The sequence below is a fragment of the Hemicordylus capensis genome, chromosome 4 (assembly GCF_027244095.1).
Source record: "Hemicordylus capensis ecotype Gifberg chromosome 4, rHemCap1.1.pri, whole genome shotgun sequence".
Lineage (NCBI taxonomy): Eukaryota > Metazoa > Chordata > Lepidosauria > Squamata > Cordylidae > Hemicordylus > Hemicordylus capensis.
This window is the reverse complement of record NC_069660.1, coordinates 58,576,484-58,603,704: the sequence shown is the minus strand read 5'-3', so window position 1 is coordinate 58,603,704 and position 27,221 is coordinate 58,576,484. Positions and strand designations below refer to the sequence as shown.

General features: G+C 44.4%; 1 protein-coding gene across 4 annotated transcripts in view; it reads right to left on the bottom strand.

The window, feature by feature from the left end:
* Positions 1–88: 88 nt before the first annotated feature.
* Positions 89–27,221, bottom strand: part of RHOC (ras homolog family member C) — a 41,914-nt gene continuing 14,781 nt past the window's right edge. For 2 of the 4 annotated variants that reach the window (XM_053244910.1, XM_053244911.1), the window contains 4 exons: positions 10,097–10,254; positions 7,472–7,592; positions 2,605–2,735; positions 89–881 (listed from right to left, as the gene is read on the bottom strand). In XM_053244910.1, coding sequence (XP_053100885.1) covers positions 708–881; positions 2,605–2,735; positions 7,472–7,592; positions 10,097–10,252 — 582 coding nt within the window. In that variant the 5' untranslated portion in view covers positions 10,253–10,254 and the 3' untranslated portion in view covers positions 89–707. Of the gene's footprint in view, positions 882–2,604; positions 2,736–7,471; positions 7,593–10,096; positions 10,255–18,039; positions 18,058–27,221 lie in introns of those variants that run through there. The other 2 variants (XM_053244912.1, XM_053244913.1) reach the window with 2 other exon arrangements.

Here is a 27,221-nt window from a genome sequence, read left to right as displayed (position 1 = left end):
GAAGGTGACAGCAGGAACACAGCTTCATATGCTTTAAATGTACAGGTGGAAAGCTACACAGTATCAGATAAGGTACAGTTTAAAGGGCTGGTGTTTTTTTCCATGTCTGATTTAATTTAAATGAGGGAAAGTGAGAATACAGTATTGTCAGAACAAAGGTGATGTCCCAAAAGAGCACTTGTGGCTGCAGCAGAGCTCAGCTCTTTGCAAAAACCTGGGCAACCATTTTGGCAAGACTTACCTCTTGCCATAACATGTAAAGAGGCTAGTGTGTCCACCGTATACCTTAATGAAAATGGCATCCCCACCTTCTCCAAATACCATATTCGGAAGACAGCAAGTAGGCATTAATGGATTTGTAGAAAGCACTGAAGGATTAGTACAAAGTGGGAGTGAGTTATAGAATTAGTTCAGGTGCACTGCCTGCCCTGTACAAATAACCCCCAACAACTGTTGCAAAGAGAATTGAGGAGAATTTCTGGCTCTGGGCTGTAGGGCCTGTGCACACAGCACAGGGAAAACCAGGAGATACTTACACAGCCTTTGCTATGCAAAGGAGCAAAGGGCACAGCTGGCATATTAAATTCTTACTCTAGATAGAGCTAACAGCTCTTCTCCCCACCCAGACCCCAAATGTGCATCCATGGGGTGTGTGGAAAGAGACAGATACACCTGACGAGAGTCACATCCTTTTCAATGCTCCCCTTCTACAGGAGGGGGCAACCTTTGCGCTTCTTGTTTTTTCTGACTTGCAAGGCTGCTCGAGTGGCCATTTCAAATACTTCCCGCACACCATCTTTTGTCTTGGCTGAGCACTCCAAGTACCCAAACGCATTGATCCTGTTTGCCATGTCTCTTCCTTCTTCTGGCTTCACCGGCTCCTTTAAAAAAAAAATTGTGAAAAGTTCTTATTAAAAAGGCACAGCAGATTAACACAGTATTTAAAAAAGCAATTGTGTATATAAGACCAGTGATGGGGTGGAGGAACCAAAAGGTTGTTCCTGGCACTCCAAGGAGAAGTAGTATGATTGACAAGTTATACACAAACTACCGTAGGGATCAAATGCCTGACATTTACACAGAGGACAGAATTCCATAACTGGGGTGTCACACTTGAAAAGGCCTTCTCCCCAGTTGCCACCTGCCCTACCTCCCAAGTCAGGGACACACAGGGGACAGTCTTCTAGGATCACCTCACTGCATGGGTTGGAACAAATGGGAGGAGACATTCCTTCACATACTCAAATTCCAGGCTACATAGGACAGTAAAAGGTAAGCACCAGTGCTTTGAGTTATGCTCAGAAAATAATAATAATAAAGGACCAGTAGCCATTTAAGAACTCAAATAAAGCAAGGAGGATAAGAAAACTTTCTGTAGAAAAAGTGGATTCATTTTTTGCTTCTGCAGAGACCAAGCCTTCTCTAAGTAGGTCACTCTTCCATGCTACACCCTGCAGGACACTCAATCCAATCATCATCAACGGGAGGGCTGCCAAACTTCAGCCCTCCCATCATCAACTTAGGGTCTCTGCCAGTCACTCCATGCATCTTCAGCCAGGTTTGCAGTACTACAGAAAAGCCAGGCCAGTCCTGATCAGATCCCACTAGGTTTCCCACACTCCATATGGCGTCAGGAATTCCACTCAGTGAATTGGGAAACCACTGGGAATGACAATTCCTATCCATCCTGGACATTCTTAAGCATGCACAGAAGTATCTAGGCCAAGGATGAGGCCTACAAGGCCTCTGTCACCAAATAGCCTTCTCAATATACCAGGTAAATTTGCTTGGGAATTACAGTAGACACAGTAATTTACAGTAGGCAGAAAAGGCTGCAAGCAAGTTCCCCTGGAATGCGTTTTTCCAGGAGTTCTCTGAAACTCAGGATTTCATCTTGCCTGTTGCCTGTCAGCCACAATAGCAATCTCCTTATATTGCAGCCACATCTATCTACAGTATTGGCCTTCACTGGATCGATCCAGTCACGGAAGCACCTGCCATCACACTTTCAGCTCTCCACTGTAGGCAGGACTTCCTTTCCCTACACCCGGCTGTATACGGCTACAGTGGGATGACAATTTTATAATGTATGAATGAGGCTAGTGAATGGGTGAGTGAGTGAGTGAGTATGTATGTATGTCCAAGGTGAAGATTCTGCTCCTCACAGAGGAAAGCAGTCTCCCAAGAAGAAAAAGAGGCCCTGGATTATTTGCCTAAAACCCAGAGCACAGACAGGCTTTACCTAATACCTCCAAGCATAGTTGTTGCTAGGATGTGCATTGCCATTGTTCTGTTGTTCCAAGTTTGGGAGGAGATCTTTGCAATGTTTTAGGGTCAGTCTGCAGGTTGCCCCCACAGCAAGGAGAAAGCTTGAAACTGCCTCCACTTGATGGATTCTCTACTCAAGTGCCTGAATGACATCGCTCCAGCCACCATGCACTTACCCTGACTGATGCAGAAAGTTCCCATGCCACTACCTGGGATGTCACTGATGGACATCACTGCACAACATTCAATATGTAAGTGAAGGTTTCATATCTCAGAAAAGAAAGTGAGCTGTGTGGTTTTTTGTTTTTTTTTAAAGGAGTAGTCATAACTCCATACCTGTTTCATCTTTGCCAGCTCCCTGCGGGTGTGTTCATCATTCCGCAAGTCCTTCTTGTTTCCCACAAGGATGATGGGCACGTTGGGGCAAAAGTGTTTCACTTCCGGAGTCCATTTTTCTGGTATGTTCTCTGCGAGAGAGTCAAGCACATTTGAGAAGCCTCTCAAAAGCAGGCATGGATTTATACCAACACCCCTCAAACACCAAGGACAGATCTCAACTGCTTAAAAAGAAAGTTGCTGAGGGACTCTTCTTCTGAAGGGCCATCTCCAGATAAACAGGAGAAGACAGACCCAGTTTGTTGCCAAGAGCATGACTGGATACAATGGGAGTCCTATTTGCAGAGTCTTGGCCAGTATGCTACCACAAGTCTGCTTGATCGACCACACCCTGCAGCAGATGTAAGGAAACACTATCCTCTCTGCACTAGCAAAAGGAATGGGGGTGGGTAAGGGGAGAGCATGGAAAGCTCCACACTCAAGACCCAGAGTACTAGCCAACAACCTCTTTGCAGACAAGGGCAAGAACAACTTTAGAGGAATAACCAAAGAAAGAGCCATGCAGAATATATTTTAAAGTTATTATTTTGCATTTATATCCCGCTCTTCCTCCAAGGAGCCCAAAGCGGTGTACTACATACTTGAGTTTCTCCTCACAACAACCCTGTGAAGTAGGTTAGGCTGAGAGAGAAGTGACTGGCCCAGAGTCACCCAGCAAGTATCATGGCTGAATGGGGACTTGAACTCAGGTCTCCCTGGTCCTAGTCCAGCATTCTAACCACTACACCACACTGGCTCAATTGAAATCTAACATGCACACACCTCATTTCTTTGCAGATCTAGCTGTGACAGTTACTGCCATTGTTCATGCATCCTTGCCTTTTGAAAGCAGCAGCTGAATCCTTGTTGCCAAGTACTTATGATTTGCTCTGAAAGAATTATTAGGAGGGCCATTGAGAGCACACATGCCCAAAGAAACAGCTAAATTTAGCAATCATGTTAGCCCCAAGGGGCCCTTTTGCTTTGAATGCAGAGGAGGGACCCAGTCACTATCCAGCCAGCTGGTTTTTGATTTATGATCCAAGTCCAGAAGGCAAGACCTCTTTCTGTGATGGACTTTGATAGTCATACTCTGCAAACCTCTTTAGTTTCTCAGGCACATGTTTATGGGTGGAGGCTTTTCGAAAGCTGGTAGCATTTTGCTTCTGAAAGATCAGGGTTTTTTTTGCCAACATGGGGCAATATTTTGGCCTTATTACCACAATGCCCTGCCAAAAAGACAACCTCCCCTTTATTTTGGAATTTAGCATTCACCTTGAACAAGACAAGTGTTTGTTGCCATAAGGAAGTCAAACCTGCATTTGGACCAAAACAGCAACTTGAACCAGTGCAAAAAATCTGAGAAGACAAAGCACATACCTAGGTGCTTGAATTCTTCACACTAAATTCTTAGCTAAATTTCTATTTGGAGTAAACAGGTCTCTAGGATAAAATGCATGCCCTGGGAGACTGAGCAGCCACACCCAAAAATACTGTCAATGCATGCTCTAAGGCAGCAAATTAGATTTGGTTTGCTAAGCCCGTTTGATGATCTGTCTGAATACCAAGCATCTCCCCTGCAGTGTTCTCTCCCCACCACCTTCTCTCCACCTGTGTATGGAATGAGTTTTGTTCTGGGTGGCAGTATCAAGGCAGTGTGTGCACATGTGCCTTCAGAGTGGGGCCTTCAACCTGAGCAGGATCTAAAATTAACTGAGTGGACATTAAAAAATGTGTGAGCACACATATGTCTTAGAGATAACACTGCTCATATGCCCCTTGAACAAAGATTTATAGTTCTCTCTCCTTTCCTTTAACTTTCCTACCTTTACTCCTGTTAGGAGAACCCAGAAGGAAAAACCTATACAAAGTATTAGTTTTTAGATGTGTGTGCACGTGCGCGCAACTTTGGGCATAAACTCTGGCAAAAGAAATTCAAGGAGGAGCATAGAGCTAGAAGTGTCAAAGGGAATAACAAAAACTTCTTTAAATATATCAAAAGCAGAAAACCTGCCAGGGAGGCAGTTGGACCCTTAGATGTAAAAGGATTATTAAGGAGATTTCAGAGAAGCTGAATGAGTTCTTTGCATCTGTCTTCATGGCAGAGGATACTGACCATATACCTGCTCCAGAACTCAGCTTCTCAGGCTTGGAGGCTGAAGAACTGGGCCAGTCTGAGGTAATAAGAGAGGAAGCTCTAAACAGTCTTTAAAAACTAAAAATTAAATGACCAGGGCTAAAGGGCATCCACCCAAGAGTTATGAAGGAACTCAAAATGTGAAATTGCTGATCTAGCAAAAATATGTAACTTCTCCCTACAAACAGGCTCTGTACTAAATCATATAACTCCGATTTTTTAAAAAGTGATCCAGGGGGGATCCGGGAAACTACAGGCCAGTTAACTTCTGTGCTGTGTAAATTGATGGAAAGCATACTTTAGGACAACATTGTTGAACCTATAAAACAGGCCTTGCTGAATGAGAACAAGCATGGCTTCCTGAAGGACATGTCTTGCCTCACTAACCTTTTGGCATTCTTCGAGTGTGTCCACAAGCATGAGGATAAAGATGATCTGGTTGACATAGTATACTTGGGCTTCCAAAAAGCTTTTGACAAAGTTCCCCACCAAAGGCTCTTGAGTCTTTAGCAGTCATGGGATGAGTAAACAGATTTATCCATCCATCTTATTACTTTATTATTGTTTTCTCTGTGTAAACCAATATAAATGTTTTAATCTTTTATTGCTTGTTTTTATTGTTTTGTAAACCACCCAGAGAACTTGTGTTTTGGGTGGTATAGAAATGTATAAAATAAAATAAATATTAAATAAATAAACCGCTTTGGAAACTTTTGCCAAAAGTGGTATATTTTTGTTTTATGTGTGGACTGGTAACTGCTTGAAGGACAAGAAAAATAGAGTAGGAATAAACTGACAGTTTTCACAATGGAAGGAAGCAAAAAGTGAGATCTCCCAGGGATCTCTACTGGGACCAGTGCTCTTTAACATGTTCATAAATGATCTAGAAGTTGGAGTGAGCGGCAAAGTGGCCACATTTGCAGATGATGACTAAACTATTTAGGGTAGTGAAATCCAAAACAGATTGTGAGGAGCTCCAAAAGAATACCTCCAAACTGGATGAGTGGGCGACAAAATGGCAAATGTGGTTCAGTGTAAGCAAGTGTAAAGTAATGTATATTGGGACAAATAACCCCAACTTCACAGATACGCTGATGGGGTCTGAGCTGTCACAGTGACTGGCCAAGAGAGAGATCTTGGGGTCGTGGTGGACAGCTCATTGAAAGTGTCGACTCAGTACTAGGCAGCTGTGAAAAAGGCAAATTCCATGGTAGGGATCATTAGGAAGGAGACTGAAAATTAAAATGCTAATATTATAATGCCCTTATACAAATTTATGGTGCAGCCAAATTTGGAGTACTGAGTACCGTTCTGGTCACTGTATCTTTGGAAGGACATTGTAGAATTGGGAAAGGTGCAGAAGATGGCAACCAAGATTATTGGGGCCTTGAGCACCTTCATTATGAGTCAAGGCTACAGTGTCTGGGGCTCTTTAGTTTGGAAAGGAGGTGACTAAGGGGAGAGATGATAGAGGCATATAAAATTATGCATGGAATAGAGAGAGTGGACAGAGAGAATTTTTTCTCCCTCTCTCACAAAACTAGAACCAGGAGTACATCTCATGAAACTGAAGACTGGAAAATTTAGGACCAACAAAAGGAATTTTTCACACAGTGCATAATTAGTCTATGGAATTCTCTGCCATGGGATGTGGTGATGGCCATTAGTTTAGATAGCTTTAAAAGGGGCTTAGACACATTCATGGAGGACAGGTCTATAAATGGCTACTAGTCTGCTGGCTATAGGCCACCTGCAGCCTCAGAGGCAAGATGCCTCTAAATACCAGTTGCAGGGAGCAACAGCAGGAGAGGGGGCATGCCCTCACCTCTTGCCTGCGGGATTCTTTGAGGCATCTGGTCAGCCACTGGTCAGCTTCTATCTATCGACTAGATAGACCTTAGGCCTGATCCAGCAGGGCTGTTCTTATGGATGGGCGATTGTGGTGGCAAGATCTTCCTGGCCAGGTGCTTGTGTTTGCACTCAGACTCCTGCCCCTTTGCATGGCTCACGTTAGGCCAAAATGCAGCATCCTCTCCCCTATGCAAAGTCACTGAACCCTAAAAGCCTCCCTGTATGGGCTTGGCTTCTAGATCACTGCACAAGACTGCCATGGACATCCCTTGGCCCTAAGCTGAATCACTGAACATAAATGCTGAGACTGGGCCATTCCATATGCAGGCTTCCTATGGGTTAACCCTTGTACCTGATCACCTTGGCAATCTGGCACTCCCCTGATGGGAGTGCCTTAGCCTTTGATGCACCCTACTGCTTCCTTGCTTCCTGTTTTGGCAGCACTTGTGTGAATAAGACTCCTTAGACTTCCCCAATGAGATCCACTACTTTGGCATTTTGAAGACAGCAATCTTTAGGAAAGGTATCGAGCAGCTATGATACCTTCCTCCTTTCCACTAAATTTTCCACGTAGGGAAGGATCACAGACCCTGCAAGGGTTCTTCAACCACAACCCGTTGCAGATTATTATTATTTCTTTACTGTGTTTTCAGTGCTCAGTGCCTTACAGTCTTATCATCAAATCTGGACAGATTGATCATATTCAGACCCAATTCTCTGTGATACATTCAACACTGCATCACTTTGGCTTCCAGGAGTTCCAAAGGAAGCCCTTATCTTAGTCTGTTTGACAGCATCAAACTGCCCATGTATCCACAACCCTGAAAGTCACAGCCTTACCTAAACTGTCTGGACTATCGATGGAAAAGCACATGAGGATCACATCAGTGTCTGGGTAAGAGAGAGGGCGCAACCGGTCATAGTCTTCCTGCCCGGCTGTGTCCCAAAGGGCCAGCTCCACCTAGAGAGAGAGCGAAGTTTACATCAGCCATCTGCATCATCACTGCTTCCTTGGAAAAACAGAGAAAAGAAGACCCAAAGCCACATGTTTTGCTTCTCTCACTAGCTAACTGGCAGGTTTAAAGCAATCTGGAACATCTGCCTCGACTAAGATGCTTGAGCCCAGTAATTGGATTAGAGCCATTATGCAGTTTGCTTTATAGGGCTGCACTGCAGTGCTACCTTCGAGGGCACCACAAACTGCATTAGAAGATCATAAAGCTGTCCAGAGAGGCCATGTTCAAACACAGCAATATCACTTCTGACCAATGTGAGGCAGCAAATTACAGCAAGTGCCGCCATACACAGAGATAAGAGCATGAAATTCAGAACAACCATTTTATTGAAGTCACCAGCCCTATTAAGACATTATAAAATAAAACCGCTATGCATGGCTTCAGTGCCAAGATGGGTCGGAAGTCCTGCCCCAACATGTCATGCATCCCCTCCAGTTTGCCCACTCACTGTCAAGGTTGCATTCATACGAAGAGGGAAGCACCCTAACTGTGATAGCTGGCGCTTCTGCGACTGGCAGCCTGGATAGTTATGGCACTGTGAGTGGGCAAGCTGGAGGGAATGAGTGCTGCACTGGGGTTGAACTTCCAACCCACTTCAGTGTTCAAACTGTGTAGAGTATTCTTATTTGATTGCCAGTAAATTTATGACCAACAAACAGAAGTACTTTTTCCCACAATGCATAATCAACTTGTGGAATTCTCTGCCACAGGATGTGGTGGCAGCCAACAACCTGTATGGCTTTCAGAGAGATTGGATAACTTAATGGAGAAGAAGTCTATCAATGGCTACCAGTTGCAGGGAGTAACAGCAAGAGAGAGGACACGCACTCAACTCCTGCCTGTAGGCTCCCAGTGGCATCTGGTGGGCCACTGTGTGAAACAGAACATAAGAACAGCCCTGCTGGATCAGGCCCAAGGCTCATCTAGTCCAGGATCCTGTTTCACACAGTGGCCCACCAGATGTTGCTGGAAGGCTACAGGCAGGAGTTGAGGGCATGCCCTCCCTCCTGCTGTTACTCTCCTGCAACTGGTACTCAGAGGCAGAGTAGGCTTCAAACAGGATGCTGGACTAGATGGGCCTTGGGCCTGATCCAGTAGGGCTGTTCTTATGTTTATAACATCTGAATAGGGCTACTGTTAATTTCTCTTAAATTAGTAATAGATTGTGGAGGGCTTGCTTAAAGAACATAGTACCACAAATTTTTCAATCAATGTTCGTATCCAGTGCTGACCCAGAGAGCAAGATTCGGATACAAGAATAATCCCAAACTATGTACCTGTTCTTTCTGGGGGAGTGTAACCCTATCCAGAACAGGCAGATCTAAACCATCTCCCAAGTCTAAACTCCCCACAATCAGTACCTCCATCTTATCTGGATTTGACCTCAGCTTATTATCCCTCATCCAGCCCACTACTGCCTCCAGACAGGCATTTAGGGAAATTATGCTATTTACTGATAAAGTTGAAATGGACAAGTAGATTTGGGTATCATCAGCATATTGGTAACACCCTGCACCAAATCCCCTAATGATCTCTCCCAGAGGTTTTATATAGACGTTAAAAAGCTTTTTCAAAACAGTGCCTTCTAATTCCCTAAGGTGACCCAGCAGGATTCCATGGTTCATGATAGCAAACGCTGCTGAGAGATCCAAGAGGACCAACAGAGCCACACTCCCTCTGTCAGTACCTAATTGGGGGTCATCCATCAGGCCATCCAAGGCAGTCTCGACCTCACAGCCCATCCGAAAGCCAGTTTGAAATGGGTCTATATAATCAGTTTCCTCCAAGACTGCCTGGAGTTGAGAGGCCACCACCCTCTCAATCACCTTGCCCAACGATGGGAGATTAGGGATGGGCCTATAGTTGTCTGACTCTGATGACTCCAATGTATGTTTTTTCAAGTATGGTCCAATGATAGCCTCAAGACAATGAGGCATCGTACCGTCCCTCAGAGAAGCATTTATGATGTTTGCTAGACCCTCTCTAATAATCTGATCGTTAGATTGTTTCCTAAATTTTCAAACTTTAGGAAAACTTCTGGATTACAGGGTTTCATAAGTCTTCAATTCAGACCTGTACCACTGAGCAGGCAGACTGTGCTGAGTGTAGATGGGAGCAATCTCTTGTAGCATTGTAGCACCCTTCTTGTAGCAGTCTGCAGTTGTGTATGAAAAAGGGAGAATGAAACCTAAGAGAGAAGCCCAAGAAGCTACAGCACAACAGGAACTGAAACCCCCACTGATTTTAAGATTGTATTAGAGTGTTTGTAACAAGGGTGTTGGTAATGGGCAATGAGCTGGGTCAGCCATTTTTAAGGAGACGAGGGTCAGGATGCTGTGAATTCCATCAACTATGAATAAACTGAATGGAAGCCGATAAGATTGTCAGTGGACTCTAGAATAAAAGCCTAAATAGGTTCAGAACCTGTCCCTGCTAGCAGGTGCATTACCTGCTTCCCATCAACTTCAATATCAGCAATGTAGTTTTCAAAGACAGTTGGTACATAGACTTCTGGGAACTGGTCTTTGCTGAACACAATCAACAGGCAGGTCTTCCCGCAGGCACCGTCTCCCACAATCACCAGTTTTTTCCTGATGGCTGCCATGGCTGTAGAGACAGAAGGTAGGCTAGATTGAGAGCACAGTTCATTAGAAAGCTGAAGTGCTGCAGCATTGGACAGCCCACAGTTGTCTTCCTTGTGGACAAGAGGAAGAGCTGTATGTTTCTTTACTGCAACTTTGCACTAAGAAAAGCTCAAGTGTCAACTCAGAATAAATTATGGAATGCAAGCAAACCATCAGGACTAGCCCTCTGCCCCTTAAAAAAACCAAAAGCTTCTTGGAATGTTAAAATGTTGCATAGACACAGCATGCAGAGATTCAAAATACATGTGCAGCCCCTATCCAGGGGTGTATTAAAAAGAATTCTGGGAGCCATTTCTAGGAGGGGGAGGAAGGAAGGAATCATGTCAGGCATTTCCTCCCCTTCAAGGCCCACCGGCTGCCTCTTCCAAGCATTAATGGATTCAGAAAAGACTTGGACTTTGGTGCATCCAAGAAGGTTGCAGGCTTTATCACCACATGGAGGTGCTTGGCCTTTCTACAGATCTCTGAACAGCTGAAGAGGGAGCCACCAGGAAAGGCTTCCTCCTTTTCCCACTCTTCCTTCCTCTCTTATTGCCTCTTTCCTCAACCACTGTGACTGAAGAGCCTTCAAAGTGTCCATCAGAAGCAAATTAGTGGGCCCACTGTTCTTCCTCCAGGGCAGGACCACCCTCAATAGGATACTGCTACTTTCGATAAATTGAATCTGGTACTCCAAACACTGGTCAAGTCTAATAGTGGAGTAGAAAGGCAGCAATCATAGCAGCAGCAGCAGCAACAGCAGCACCATAAGGGAGGGCTGGAGTTCAACTCTCTTCCTCCTCCTGTCACAAACTATACCAACGTTTTTATGGGCAAAACACTAATCATGTATATAAACATCAGTTCAATGCTCCCAGCATCATTTGGGCTTTGATGGTGCATCCAAAATGTCATAAGTCCTGAAATCTATGCACTAATCTCTCTGGTAGTCTTCACAATCATGTGGATGGATTGTTGAAAGGAAGGCAGGAAAATCACATGCATGGTGGTGGGCAAAGGTTAGGGGTGGTGGTATCACTTTCATGCTAGGGATGTGCACAGAACCAGCCAGCCCGGTTCACCTCAAATCTGGACCAGATTTGAGCCATTCCCAGGTGGCTTGGATGAGCCCAGGCCCGGTCCAGCCGTCGAGCTGGTTCAAGGGCTCAATGGCAATACTTGCAAAGGGGAATCCAGCAAGGATTCCCCTTTACAAGTAAAGGGCTGCAGTGATGGGAGGAGCGAGGGGAAAGTTCCATGTTTTACCTTTTTTAATTGCACCATCCTGTCACACCATTGTGTGACAGGATGTGGGCGGCGGCAACCACAACGGGGGCTCTTTCTACCTTCCCACCTGCATCCTAAACGGAGTCCATGCAAACATTTGGGAGGCAGGCAAGGAGATAGGAGCCCCTGCCACAGCTCCCTGTGGCCACCATGGCTGCTGCCACCTGCATCCTGCCATGCAGCGGCACAATTTTAAAGGTAAATTTGTTTACATTCCCCTCGCCCACCACCACAGCCCTTTACTTGTAGAGTTCAATTTTTTACATTTAAAATTGTGCCGCTGCATGGCAGGATGCGGTTGTTGGCAGCTGTAGTGGCCACAGGGAGCTGTGGCAGGGGCTCCGACCTCCCCGCTTGCCTCCCAAATGTTGGCATGGGCTCCGTTTGGGACGCAGGTGGGAAGGTAGAAAGAGCCCCTGCTGCAGTTGCCGCTGCCCACATCCTGTCACACAGTGGTGCAATTTAAAAAGGTAAAACATGGAACTTTCCCCTCACTCCTCCCATCATTGCAGCCCTTTACTTGTAAAGGGGTATCCTTGCCAGATTCGCCTTTACAACCCTTTGCCCTTGAGCCAGCTTGCGATCAGGGAGCTTGGTTCAGTTGGCCACCGGACCGAGCTCCACTCCCCCAGTTTGGCACAAGGGTGAGCCTTCGAGCCGAACTGACTTGAGGGTGAGCTTTCGAGCTGAGCCGGCTTGATGGCGAACTGGTTCAAGGGCAAGCCAGTTCGCAGATCCCAAGTTCAAGCATCAACCATGGTGGTTGTACATCTTGTTAATGGTCAGAGATCCTGTCTGACTTTGCAGCCACACTACTGTTCCAGTGGTGAAATCCGGAAAAGTAACAGATTGAAAGGCTGCATGGTAGCAAGAAGAACAAACAAACGTTCTTATTGTGTGAGGTTGGAACTTGGGAGATGATTTTGATCTGCCTGTTCTGTATGGAGTCACACTTTTCCAGAAGGAATAAATACTTCCCCAAAAGGAACAGGTACACAGTCTGTGGGTGCTTCTGGATCCCATCCTCTCTCTGATGCCGCATCTTGAGGTGGCGGCCAGAGGTGCCTTCTTTCAGCTTTGGCTGAGGACCAGAAAGGCCTGAAAATGGGCCAAACTGGCCCAGAAGAGACCAGTGGGAGGCTGGCAGGGGAAGCTTCAGAGACCCCCACTCTCACAGCAACACCTCCCGCCCCCTACCGAGGTGGCAGTATGACCTGGACCCGGAAATGAGTTTCTATATCTATCTATCTATCAACATTTTGAACCATGGATGGGCTCGAATTCGGGGGTGCACAGAACTGAATATGCCTGGTCTGGTTTGAGTCCAGTCTCGAACCAAACCGGACAAACCAGTTTGTGCACATCTCTAAAGAGCTACACTAGCTGCCGATAGGTTTCCAGGGAAAATACAAGGTGCTGGTTATAACCTATATATCCCTAAATGGCTTAGGCCCTGGATATTTAAGAGAATGTCTTCTTCGCCATGATTCCCACCACCCATTAAAATCTGGAGACATTTGTCTATAGTTGCCACTGGCTTGTCTAGTGGCTACTCAGAGACGGGCCTTCTCTGTTGCTGCCCCAAGGCTTTGGAATACACTCCCTGCTGAAATAAGAGCTTCCCCATCTCTGACAACTTTTAAAAAGTCAATCTAGACACATCTGTTCACCCAGGTTTTGATACTGGCAGATTATTTTTTAATGTGCAGTTTACTGTTTTAATACTTTTAACTTGTTTTATGTTTAAAATTGTTATAATGTTTAAACTTTGTTTATTTTAAGCTGCCCAGAGATGTAGGTTTGGGGAGGTATAGAAATTTGTTAAATAAAATAAATCAGTTCAATTGTGAAGTGTCACAAGCAGAGTTTCATTTTCCAAACCAATCCCAAAGTCACTTGCCTTATAATATAAGATACTGTGGGTTTGTTCATTTATTGGGATTCCCCACTGACAGCTCTTGAAGAACATGACTGGGCAACATCCAAGACTGATGCATGGATTAACTACAAAACCACAGAAATTCCACTGCACACTGAATGTTAAGATTCAATATGTGCACAGCTCTGTCCAAAAATATATTAAAAAGAGATGGTTTCAATCCAGCTGAGGTTATTTTGAAAGCTACCAAATGGGCTTAAAGCACAATGATGCAATGGCAGCAAGACTCAACATGAATAAGCATTTACACTTGAGAAATGGACAGAAAACAGAAGCTTGGAAAGTTTCCATCACTTTGCTCTGGAACAACATTTCCTTAATTTCCAATAACTGAAGTCTTAAAATTTCTTCTGAACTAAAATTGGAGTCACACTGTGCTTTTACATTCCACTGTCCATTTCTTTTAAAGAGCATTTAAGAACAAGAATTATTTCAATATACTCCTGCTAACTGAGCAAAGGGGCACCTTTTAAAGAGGCAATTCTCTTATAGCAGGGAGAGATCCAACCCCAGCACAACAGACCTCCACTGGCCGTTGCTGGTGTCTACATTATGTATTATTATTATTAGTAGTAGTAGTATAAGCCCTTTGGCACAAAGAACCTTCTTATTTTATTTTTCTATGTAAACCCCTTTGCGAACTTCTGTTGAAAAGCAGTACTATATTCATATCTGCAGTCATCGTAAGAATTACCTGCATGCAGACCCAAACCCAGCCCCTCTGTGTGTGCACGAGTCACTGACAAATAAAGATTTGATTTGAGTCACTGACCTGTGAATACCATAACAGCAACTGACACCTCTGAGGGCAGGTAATTCTGCTGCATCTGGAGTGAAGAAACCAAACACTTGATGCCACAGAATTACCTGTCCCTAATGGAAGCCAACGGGAAAGAGGCAAGTCTAGAACAGTGAATCATGGAGAGCAACAAAAGGCAAAGGCAGCCTCTTTTTTGGATGTATGCTTTGGACACAGAGCTGTCAAAATCCCCTCCCTCCATTTCTAAAAAGTGTGAGGTGGTCCACTTTTAAAAAGAAAGCATGACCCTTCATGGGTTGATGGGGAACTGGTGGAGATTGGCAAAATGGTAATGCGGATTGCTACATATTAGAAAGATCAGCTATGTGTCCACACCTTTCCCAGGATTCTTGATTCCATGTGTTCCTGCTTCTTGGGATTTGGAGCACACTACAAGCCCTTGCTGCTACCTGGCTTCAGCCACAATTTTAAATAGCACTCTCCCCACCCACCACAATTTTATCCTCACAGCCACCATTTGAATAGGCTAGACTTCAAGAGAGTAGCTGGTTCAAGGTCATCCAAAGATCTTCATGACTAAGTAGGGGTTAGAATCTGATGCTAGTTGAATACTACATCACTCCATCCTTCTTCAGTTTGCATATCCCATATTTAGGACACAAGAATATGAGGATATGATATAGGATATGAAGGGACTGGTAAGAAGGAAGTGGAAAGGGAAGGTCAGGAGGGTCAAATCATTCCAGAAAGCATGGAATTTATTTAAAACCACAGTACTAGAAGCACAGTTGGAATGTATACAAAGAAGTAGAAATGGTATCACTAAGTCCAGGAGGATACCAGCGTGGCTAACAAGTAAGAGTCAGGGAAACTATAAAAGGGGAGACTTCCTTCAGAAAATGTAAGTCCTCCCCAAATGAAGAGAACAAGAAGGAACATAAACTCTGGCAAAAGAAATGTAAGGAGATAAGGGGTGCAAAGAGAGAGTTTGAGAAGCATATAACTAGAAATGTCAAGGGGAATTTAAAAAAACGTATTTAAATGTATCAGAAGTAGAAAACGTGCCAGGGAGGTGGTTGGGCCCTTAGATGGTGAGGGTATGAAAGGGATTATTAATGAGGATAAGGAGATTTCAGAGAAGCTGAATTAGTTCTTTGCATCTGTCTTCACGGTGGAGGATACTGACCATATACCCTCTCTAGAATTGAGCTTTTCAGGTTTAGCGGCTGAGGAACTGGGCCAATTTGAGGTGACAAGGAAAGATGTTCTAAACTGTCTTGAAAAACTAAAAATTAACAAATTGCCAGGGCCAGATGGCATCCACCCAAGAGTTCTGAAGGAACTCAAATGTGAAGTTGCCAATCTCCTACCAAAAATATATAAATCGTCCCTACTATCATGCTCTGTACCAGAGGACTTGAAAGTAGCCAATGTGACTCCGATTTTCAAAAAGGGATCCAGGGGGGATCCGGGAAATTACAGGCCGGTCAGTTAAACTTCGGTGCTGAGTTAGCATGGCTTCTGCAAGGGAAAACCTTGCCTCATTAAGCTTTTGGAGTTCTTTAAGAGTGTCAACACGCATGTGGATAAAGGTGATCCAGTTGACATAGTATACTTGGGACTTCCAAAAAGCGTTTGACTAAGTTCCCCACCAAAGGCTCTTGAGTAAACATAGCAGTCATGGAATAAGGGGACAGGTTCATGTGTGGATCGGTAACTGGTTGAAGGACAGGAAACAGAGAGTAGGAATAAATGGACATTTTCCACAGTGGAGGTAGGTAGGAAGTGGGGTCCCCCAGGAATCTGTACTGGGACCAGTGCTCTTTGACTTCTTCATAAACGATCTAGAAACTATTTTGGGATGAGCAGCAAAGTGGCCAAGTTTGCAGATGACACTAAACTATGTAGTCATGTGCACGGACCGGTTCGGAGGCCATTCTAAAGGCCTCCAGACCGGTCCGGACACGGGGTGGTTTTGGTTCGGGTGGGGGATTCCACAGGAGTACGGGGGGGGCTTTACTCACCCTCCCAAGAACGGCGCCGTATTTATGTGAGTAAGCGGGCGGCATGCCTCCCTGCCGCCCGCTTCATTCCCCCTCTCGGCGTTCCCTCCGTTCAAATTCTGAATCGGGCGGCAGGGTATCTCCCAGTCCCTGCCGCCCTCTTTAATGCCCCCGCTCGGCTGGCGGCCGCCCCATTCAAGCCTTCAAGACCCCTGCCAGGCCGGCCCGGCCCGGCCCTTCCCTTCCCTTCCCTTCCCTTCCCTTCCCTTCGCAAGGGGGACGAGCGGCAGAACTCCCTGCCTTCCCCCTTGCCGGCTGCGCTGCAAATGGCTTCTAAGAAGCCTTTTGCGCGCATGCGCGAAAAAGAAGCCTTTTTCGCGCATGCGCGCAAAAGGCTTCTTAGAAGCCATTTGCAGCGCAGCCGGCAAGGGGGAAGGCAGGGAGTTCTGCCGCTCGTCCCCCTTGCGAAGGGAAGGGAAGGGAAGGGAAGGGAAGGGCAGGGCCGGGCCGGGCCGGCCTGGCAGGGGTCTTGAAGGCTTGAATGGGGCGGCCGCCAGCCGAGCGGGGGCATTAAAGAGGGCGGCAGGGACTGGGAGATACCCTGCCGCCCGATTCAGAATTTGAACGGAGGGAACGCCGAGAGGGGGAATGAAGCGGGCGGCAGGGAGGCATGCCGCCCGCTTACTCAAATAAATACGGCGCCGTTCTTGGGAGGGTGAGTAAAGCCCCCCCCGCCGTTATTTGGAACCCCCCACCCCAGTGCCGGACCGCAGCTCCGCGGTTCCGTGCACATCCCTAAAACTATGTAGGGTAGTGAAATTCACAATGGATAGTGAGGAGCTCCAAAACATCTCTCCAAACTGGGTGAGTGGGCGACCAAATGGCAAATGTGGTTCAATGTAAGCAAGTGTAAAGTGATGCACATTGGGGCAACCCCCCCTTACAAACTACACATATACACTGATGGGAATCTGAGCTGTCAGTGACTGACCAGGAGAGACATCTTGGGTTTGTGGTGGACAGCTCATTGAAAGTGTCATCTCAGTGTGCAGCTGCTGTGAACGGGGCTAATTTCATGCTAGGAATTATTAGGAAAGGGATTGAAAATAAAAATGCTATTATAATGCGGCCACATCTGGAGTATTGCATACAGCTTTGGTCACCGTTTCTTAAGAAGGATATTGTAGAACTGGAAACAGTGCAGAAGAGGGCAAGCAAAATGATCAAGGGCCTGGAGTGCCTTCCTTATGAGCCTAAGCTACAGCATCTGGGGCTCTTTACCTTGGAAATGAGATGACCTTGGAAATGAGATGAAATGAGGGGAAACATGATCAAGGTGTATAAAATTATGAATAGGGTAGAGAGGGTGGACAGAGAGAAATTTTTCTCCCTCTCTCACAACACTAGAACCAGGGGTCATCCCATGAAACTGAAGGCTGGGAAATTTAGGACCAACAAGAAGAAATACTTTTTCACACAGCACATAATTAATCTATGGAATTCTTTGCCATGGGATGTGGTGATGGCCACCAGTTTAATGGTGGACAGGTCTATCAATGGCTACTAGTCTGGTGGCTGTGGGCCAACTCCAGCCTCAGAGGCACGATGCCTCTCAATATCAGTTGCAGGGGAACAACAGCAGGAGAGAGGGCATGCACATACTTCTTGCCTGTGGCCTCCACAGAGGCATCTGGTGGGCCACTGTGTGTAACAGGATGCTGGACTAGATGGGCCTTGTGCCTGATCCAACCGGACTATTCCCATGACATGTTATCATACCATTTGTACTCCATATATTGTGTGTCTACCGGCTTCAAGGATTTGTTTCTCAACTTAGGCATCAGTTTTGTCCACTGCATCTCAGGAGGGACAGAAACACCATCTGTGGCACTTTCTGCAATGTAAAAGGTCTATATTTTAGTGAATCTCCTTGCTAGGAATCATTAATCTTGTTCAGAAGACTAATGTCAACCTCCACCCATTTCCTGTCTCCATTCAAATAATCTAGCCATTTATTTGGTTACATCTTGGGTGGTAAGATATTATTGTCCCAAGATGTTTTCCCCAGGGTTGTTAATATATTACTGTATTTTAACTCATCCCTTTAAAGCAAAGGAGCAAGATATATTACAGCTGCTTTTTAAGATACATTTCAAAAGCATCAACTCAACCAACACAATATTGGCTGCTCAGGCATCAAGAGGTCTAGAACCATCCTGCTCAGAAGAATCCTCTATAGTGTATTTTCTCTGCTCAAATACCACCACTCCCCACAATTCTCTCCCTTCCAATGCCCAAAACACAGGCCACAACTTCAAGTTCAAATGTGAACACAATGATGAGCTCTCGCTGATGAAGAGTTGTTGTTTTTTAAATATGTCGCAATGTTCAAATTAGGGACTGATTTAATCACATTACGGGGGTAAGGATAACAAGATAATATACATGACACACTTTGAACACTCAGAAGTGCTATACAAGTAATAGTAGTATTGCAATGGCTTCCAGCATTTGAGCCATACTTCTGGTTGCAAAACCCATCTCTTCTGGATGTATAACTAACCCAGAAAAGCAACACTCCTAGCTCTTTGTAATGACACTGGCTGACATGTTCCACAGTGTAACACAGGTGATTCTGAATCACCTGAGCTGCTGTGGGCAGTTCAAAACCACCTGTGTTACGCTGCGGGACATGTCAGCCAGCATCTCCAACACATTTTGCTCAGCACCGCAATCAGTTGGTGTTGGGGGTTATAATTTTATCCCCAGTTAATTAGCAGAGCACTAATGAAGCTACCCACTCCAGTTACATAGTAGAATGCAGAGTTTAGTTGTTGCAGCTACTTAGAGAAGACACGTGGAGATTCTTGTAGAACTAAATAAATACTAAGTATTTAGTTACACTTGTATTTAGTATACACTTTGGATAGGAAAGACCTAATCCTTAATCTAAAGAACTACATAATGAACAGGGGGAGAGAGAGAGAGAGAGAGATGTTTCCATCTGTTCTCTAAGAGGAAAGGAAGGGAATCTGACTCTCACAGGAAATACCTGAGGAGGATTCCAATCAGGGTTCTTAGAGTAGAGACAGGAAGAACAGTTAAGGAGACCCTTACTCACTATCTCTACTCCCAATGCCCCTTGTGGTCATTAGGATAGTTGGCAAAAAAAGGTCAACGCACTGGAAGTCCATCTCCAACAATTGGCAGGTCAGTAAATCATTATACAATAATCAACATGAAAATGCCTTCACTGTGTTTTTATATATGGTATCTCACTGGAACATCCCATGTACTCCAAGTCAGAAATGCAGTGCCAATACCATTTGTCACTAGTGTCCCCCCCCCCCATTTACTGGACAATGATTGTCCCAGCAGCTCTCTAACAGCTGCTTGGCAGGCAAAAATTCAGTAGGTATAGTTTCCCCCATATATTCAGCTACAGAAATGTGTTCATACCTACTGATTTTCTATTTTTATGCAGCTATTAAAGGCATTGGAGTGAGGCAAGTTTAGTTTGTCTATACATTTCAAGAGTCAGCAAATAAAAGAGATTCAGGAAGCCATGGGGAATTTCAAGAGGTGTGTGTCCAAGCATTTTTTCAGCACAGGAAGCACAAGTCAGACCACACTTCACAGCAGAGTTCCACACTATCAGTGTTTGAGCTAGGGCTAGCATGAGCAGTGAACATGACTATTAGTCTGCATTCTACAACCTGAAAGGCCTGTGCCAAGATTTTCCATTTTTGACTTACAAATTGTTTAGAACAAGTTGTTCTAGTAAGATCTGCCTACTTTCCTTTCACTACCCCTACAACTGGACTAAATTTGGTCCAAATTGACTAGGCAGTTGACAAGTTCACCTCAAATGGTCAAACGTTCACACGTCCACCATCCCGAATCAACGTGGATGACATCATCACAAACTATGCCATTGAGCCATCCCTGTGTCCCTACAGCTGTAGCCAATTTGTTTCAAATCAGTTAGGTGGTTCACAAGTTATCCTACTTGTGCCTCAAATGCTTATGCATATTTCCAGTCTGCCATCTTGAACTGGGGTGGATGACATCACAAACTATTCCATTGAGGTGTCTCTATGTGTCACTACAATTGTACCCAATTTGGTTCATACTGGCCCAGGCATTGCAAGTTGATAGGGGAACACACACAATAGACACAAAAATAATGCCTGGTGATCTCATAGGCCTACTGGAAAGTAGGCTAAAAAGAGAAAATGTGTGCATCCAAATGAGGTGTCTGTTTGCAATGGGAGATTAATAACAGAGCAAACACCTGTTGTGAAATAGGGTTTGTTTTAAATGAAGGTTTAAGTACCAGAAATATATGACTAAGAAATTGACTATGCTCCATCTCTGATTGCAAAATTCCTTGAAAAGACATTTACTTTTTCAGAACCACAGTAACATGGTTTAACTTCTGACTGTGCAGAAAGCACAAATAATGTCTAAAGTTGTTTCCCATTGGCTCTCCAGTTTGGAGAGATCTTTTTGGAGTTCCTCACAATCTGTTCTGGATTTCACCACCCTAAATAGTTTAGTGTCATCTGCAAATTTTGCCACTTCGCTGCTCACCCCAACTTCTAGATCGTTTATGAACAAGTTAAAGACACTGGTCCCAGTACCGATCTCTGGGAGACCTCACTTCCTACCTACCTCCATTATGAAAACTGTCAATTTATTCCTTGTTTCTTGTCCTTCATCCAGTTACCAATCCACACATGAACTTGTCCCCTTATTCCATGACTGCTAAGTTTACTCAAGAGCCTTTGGTGGGGAACTTAGTCAAACGCTTTTTGGAAGTCCCAAGTATACTATGTCAACTGGATCACCTTTATCCACATGCGTGCTGACACTCTCAAAAAACTCCAAAAGCTTAGAGACACAAAACTTTCCCTTGCAGAAGCCATGCTGGTTCTCCTTCAATGAGGCCTTTCCTTCTATATGCTTAACAATTTTGTCCTTAAGTATGCTTTCCATCCATTTACCAAGCACAGAAGTTAAGCTGACCAGCCTGTAATTTCCCAGATCTCACCTGGTTCCCTTTTTGAAAGTCGGAGTCACATTGGCTACTTTCAAGTCCTCTGGTACAGAGTGTGATTGTAGGGATGAGTTACATATTTTTGGTAGGAGATCGGCAATTTCACATTTGAGTTCCTTCAGAACTCTTGGGTGGATGCCATCTGGCCCCACCAAGGTTTCAGGTTGATGGGCAAGGTTCGGGGTGATCTTCAAGGTTTCAGATGATGTGCAGGTTCATAGGCCTTCAATCAGGATGCTGAACTTCAATGCTCAATTTGGCACAAGGACTGCTTTGGGATAGCTAGCAATTTTAGAAGAAACAACCTGAAATGTTAGTATAGCCAGAAAAACATACGAAAAGCTGCTGCAACAGAAGCTATTGTGCTCCAATGGCAGTTACACAGAGACCAGCTCCCACACTTAAAGGGAAAAAGCACAGCATAGTCAGTACAGTATCATAATTAGTGGCAAATTAAGACATATTCAGCTTCAAAAGTGAGTCGGAGTTTTCCTCCATTTGTTCCACAGATCAGGAGGATTCAGGATCCCTCTGGCTCTGCCTGAAGTCAAGCTGCCTACCAGAGGCTCACATCTGGAAGGGACCCGTAGCCATCAAGCCAGGCCTCCCTCCTACAAGATGTGCAGGACTGTACTCCTTTCTCAGCTGCCAGTTTTCTCAGGGGCAGCACCAGAGGTACAAGTCATGTAGTCTGAGGTTGAGACTGAGCCAGTTTGACAGGCAACAGGGGCAGACTTAGAGACTTGATTGAGCACAAATTCATCCAGAATTAATACTTCAATTTGTCCAGCAATCCCAGGACACAAATGCCTTGTCACAAGACTTGCCAACCTGGCATAAACCCAACCAGTTTGTGCATGCTACCAACCCTAACTCAAGGCTGTAAGCTTATCACAAAGTGCAAGCAGTTTCCCATCAGGAGGACACACAAATGCCCAATTAGATAAAATGACTAAAGCCCAAACTGAATACCTGCATTTTCCAAGGAGGTGGTGGCAGCAGCAGTTGACCCAACACACAAAGGCCTTTTGTACAAACTTCATAACATTTTTGCTACTTGTGGCTACAATCCAGGTGCAATACCCTGAAGCTATACAAGGAAAATATGGGTTTCAGTGTAATACAGGACCACTTCATCTAGTCCTGACAGACTGGTGTATCTGTTGAAAATCATGAGTCATTGCAAATGTTAACTTTTTAGCATTGTGTACCTGCTAAAAACAGGACATGGGAGTATTTATATTTTATTTATGTATATACCACCTCAAGCTTTACCTCTGGGCAGTTTACAGCAATCTAGTCAGCCCCTACATAACGAAGTCTAACATAACCAGCCCCTATCTTCAGATTGATTCATTTGCTTCTTAAATACTGTGTATAGTTTATAATTTTCCTCATTGTCAGCATTAACTTAGGGTGCATATAAAAGTACAGGGTTTGAAAAATCCCAGGTGCCAGGGAGCCTGGTGCCTAGAAATTTGACTGTGGCACCTAGAATAGGATATTCAGAGGCAGAATTATCTAATAAAATCTTTGTTTGTCCCAGGCAGCCCTGTTTCTGTGATATCCCCTTGTAAAAGGGATAAAGAGAAGCTCATTTTCTCTCCTACAATGTCTGTTACTAAGTTTGTAATTTTGTTCAGTGTCCATTGTCTGACTCCCAAATTTTTGGACTGGCTCCTAGATCCAATTAAAAATTTGTCAAGGCCCATACAAGTGCTTCCCATTTAATTCTATTGGTGCGGATGAGACATGTGGAACAGTGCAAGACAGGCATTCTAAAGCCAACCATTAAATAGCCACTTTGACTTGTTCTACTTTATAGCATGGCAGTAGTCTAATGCAATACTGCTTTTCAATGACAACAGTCCAAGCATCACAAAACCTACAGAATAGCCCTTGCCTTCTGCTGCCAAATATCAGTTCTTGCCATGCTCATACCTTTCCTAGACCTGTCTATACATACAAAAATACCCAGCATGGGGGTCATCCCTTCAGGGCCACTGAGTACCTTACCTATCCCTTGAAATTTACAGGCTGATAGCAGACAATTTCCCCTTTCCCCAGCTACCTCAAGACTTCCTTCCTTAATGTAGAATCCTTCCATTCAGAAGAAGTTCTATTAATCCCATCAGCTAGTACAGGAATTGGTAGAGCTGTGGTTAGCAACTCTAGCCCCAAAGAATGAATCGTCTCAGATGATCCAACCACCCTGGCTTCTATCCTGCTTGACCTCATATTACTTGTCCTATTCAGAGGCTGGATAGATCTGCGATCAATGGCATTCAGAGTGTAATGAGGATAAATTTGTTCAGCAAGCACAAGTTATTCATAGAAATAGAGACAGGAGAAATATGGAGATATTCATAAGTATCACCATGTCTTCTTGATCTTGCCTTAGCAAATCCATTGAACTCGAGGACTCTACAAAAACCTGATGTCTCAGACTCCAAACCTAAGTAAGTTTGAACAACCAAAAGAGTACCGTCTCCAATGATCAAATGGTTCTACAGAGGGGATTCTGAGTACAGTTAATAATTATTTTCAGCATTTATACCCTGATTTTATAACAACTGTTCACAGTGGCATACAATCAAAACACAACTCACAAATATGTGTAAAATTTGCAATGGGAAGGCAACTCTGCATGCAATTGTACAGCACATATGCCTTTCTTAGCCTTTTTCAAGGATATGCAGGTGCCATCTACTTTTCTTTTCTTTTCTTTTCTTGGAAGTTCAAATTCATTACCACTCATCCTAGGTACCTTGTTATCACATGATCAGTGCCATGCACTCTCTCCTGCTCCACCCTCACTAATTTGAACCTGAAAGCATTTAAGTGAAGCAAGGCCAACAGCTGGTCAAACTAAAAGGCAGAATGTTGACAAGTAGTCTGTTCTCAGAGAGAAAGCCAATAGGAGCTAAATGTTTAATTCATGATATTCACCCTGCAGTTGGTAGATACGATAGATGGAAGCATGCTAGTTAAATACCAGTCTCTTCGTAGGAACACAGGAAGCTGCCTTATACCGAGTAAGACCATTGGTCCATCTAGCTCAGTATTTTCTACACAGAATCCCGTAGGTGACAGGTTGAACCAGGGGTGGCCCAAGATATTGAGGTGCCCAAGGTCAGGCACAAAATGCTACCTTGCCACTAGCCCTGTGTCTGGGTCAACCCCCTTCCAAAACTAGCCCCTGCAAGGTATGAAAGTGCATAGCAGGCAAGGAGGAGGGAAGGTTACCAGCACCCTCCTTTTCTCTCCTGGAGTTTCCTGCAGCCTTTGTAAGGAGTGTGAGGCCTACAGCTTGCAAAGATCAGATCGTTCCCAAAGAGGTACTCCAAAGGAGCTTGCAGAAGGCATCTTGCCACCCTGCTGGCATCCCAATTATCTGTTGCCAGAGAGCTGGTCTTGTGGTAGCAAGCATGACTTGTTCCCCTAGCTAAGCAGGGTCTGCCCCAGTTGCATTTGAATGGGAGTCTAGAAGTGTCAGCATTGTGAGATATTCCCCTCAGGGGATGGAGCTGCTCTGGCAAGAGCCGAAGGTTCCAAGTTCCCTCCCTGGCTTCTCCAAAATAGGCCTCAGAGAGATTCCTGCCTGCAACCTTGGAGAATCCACTGCCAGTCTGTGTAGACAATACTGAGCTAGATAGACCAATGGTCTGACTCATGGCAGGTTCCTATATGGCAGGTTCCTATATTCCACCTTGCCTCAAAGGGCCACCTCTGGTTATAACACTTTTATTGAGCAAAGTGGTTTAAACCTTATTTCTCTATACAGCCATTTTTATGGATCAAAAGTTCTAACAGCTTCATTGCATTAACTTACAGTTAAACAATAATTTTTTGTTGCATTAGCACAGACAACAAAACATAAAAACAGCACTAACATACATAAGACCCAAAGATATGGACATGCTCAAGGCCACAGAAATGAGGAAATTGGATCCAATGTCTAATTTTAGAAATGCAGAAAGTTGTCAAACGTCCACATACCTGTAGGATCTATGGCAACTTCGTGAGGGTACCTTTGCATGTATCCTTCCATGCAGTTTTACCAAGTTCTGTTTCCCCTGGACTTGTGTGTCCCTGATCAGCTGATCAGATATTTTAGTGCTCTCCACATAGTTCAAGCTTATCACAGAACTTCTAAGTACACAAGCAGCTATCTGAAGGCTGTATACTGACAACTACCTTTATGAATCAACCAGAAAAATGTTTCCTCTGATTATTGCTCAGTGGATGGATCACCAGAGCACTAGACATTAGAAGAAATTTCTCAGGTTATGGACTATACCAGATGCAATGTGTAATCTCCCAATGTCTTTTTCTTCTTTTGATTAAAAGCAGTTCCAGAAGGCAGATTTGGATTGAGGAGACAGCATTTAGAGAAGGTTTTGTTTTTAAACCTTTTCCTTCATATTGTCTCTAACACAATCTTCATAGCAGAGAGGAGAGGGGTGGGGGAAGGACAAATAATATTACTACTACTTATATACCACTTTTCAACAGAAGTTCTCAAAGTGGATTACATAGAAAAAGTAAATAAATAAGATGCTTCCCTATCCCCAAAGAGCTCACCACATAAAAAGAAACATAAGAAGGTAGACACCAGTAACTGGAGAGATGCTGTACTGTGGTTGGATAAGGCCAATATGTTTCCTAGGCCAACTGTGTTTTCCTCCTTACCATTTCCAACTTTGGCATTCCAGTCTCCAACCACAAGCATCATATCTTGCTTGCATGTTCTGTCAATTTCAGACTGGACTTGAGCATAAAACTCATCAACTTCCTCTTCTTCTGCATCAGTCATTGGGGCTTAAAATTGAAGAACTATAATGTTAAAGGGTTGCCCACGAAATCTAAATGATATTAGTCGGTCATTGACCGCAGTGTACCCAAGTACTGTCATTGCTACATCCTTCCTGACTATAAAAGCAACACCATTCCTTCTTTTGTTTTCATGACCTGAGTAGTAAACGGTATGTTTTTCTGACCGAGAGTGTCCTATTCCAGTCCATTTGGGTTCACAGATGCCCAAGATGTCAGATCTGTAGTTGATTCATTTCATCTTTCACTGTGTCAAGCTTTCCCATATTCATGCTTCTTATGTTCCACATTCCCATTGTGTCTTTACAATTCTGTCTTTGCAGCTTCACATTTTGTTTTCCCAGATGGCAACATTAGCTTCTGGATGTCCAAAAGGCTTTAATCTAACTATGTCAAAAAAAACACCATCGATACTCTGAAAGATCCTCAGCTCTTCCTCAGTAGCATGTTGAGTACCATCTGACCTGAAGGGCCCATCATCCAGTACTACATCGACAATCATTCCATTTTGTCTATCCATGTGGTTTTCTTGGTAAAATATAGGAATGGTTTACCATTGCCTTCTCCTGTGCAGTATGAAATGAGGCCTTTGTCGTTGTCACTGAAGTATTGTCTGCCTCCAGCACCTTCCTGTATTGCTGCTGCCCAATACTGGTGCCTGCTTGCTTTAGCTGCGCAGCTGGGATGACCTTCATGCTTTGGGTGACCCTACTGGGAGTATACCTCCTGGCATACTTTGCTCATCCCTCCCAGGAACATCCCCCGCCACCATGATGAGGCAGCATAGGATGACTTGGGAGAGAGCACATTTTTTAAGATATCTAAAACCATTCTGAAGGGCATGGGATGAGATTCTGAAGTGTGTTTGAACCACTTGCTTGGGCCAGCCCAGTGCACCTTTAACAGCTGTTGCTAAGATCAAAGCAAGTCATAAGCAAGATTCCATCTCCCCCAACACTTGCATACATTCAGCTTTTCTTCCTTCTTGGTTTTCAGAGGCTTGTTTCAGGAGTCAAATGCACATCCCCCAGGATCTGTGATCAGCATTCATAAAATACCAACTGCATTC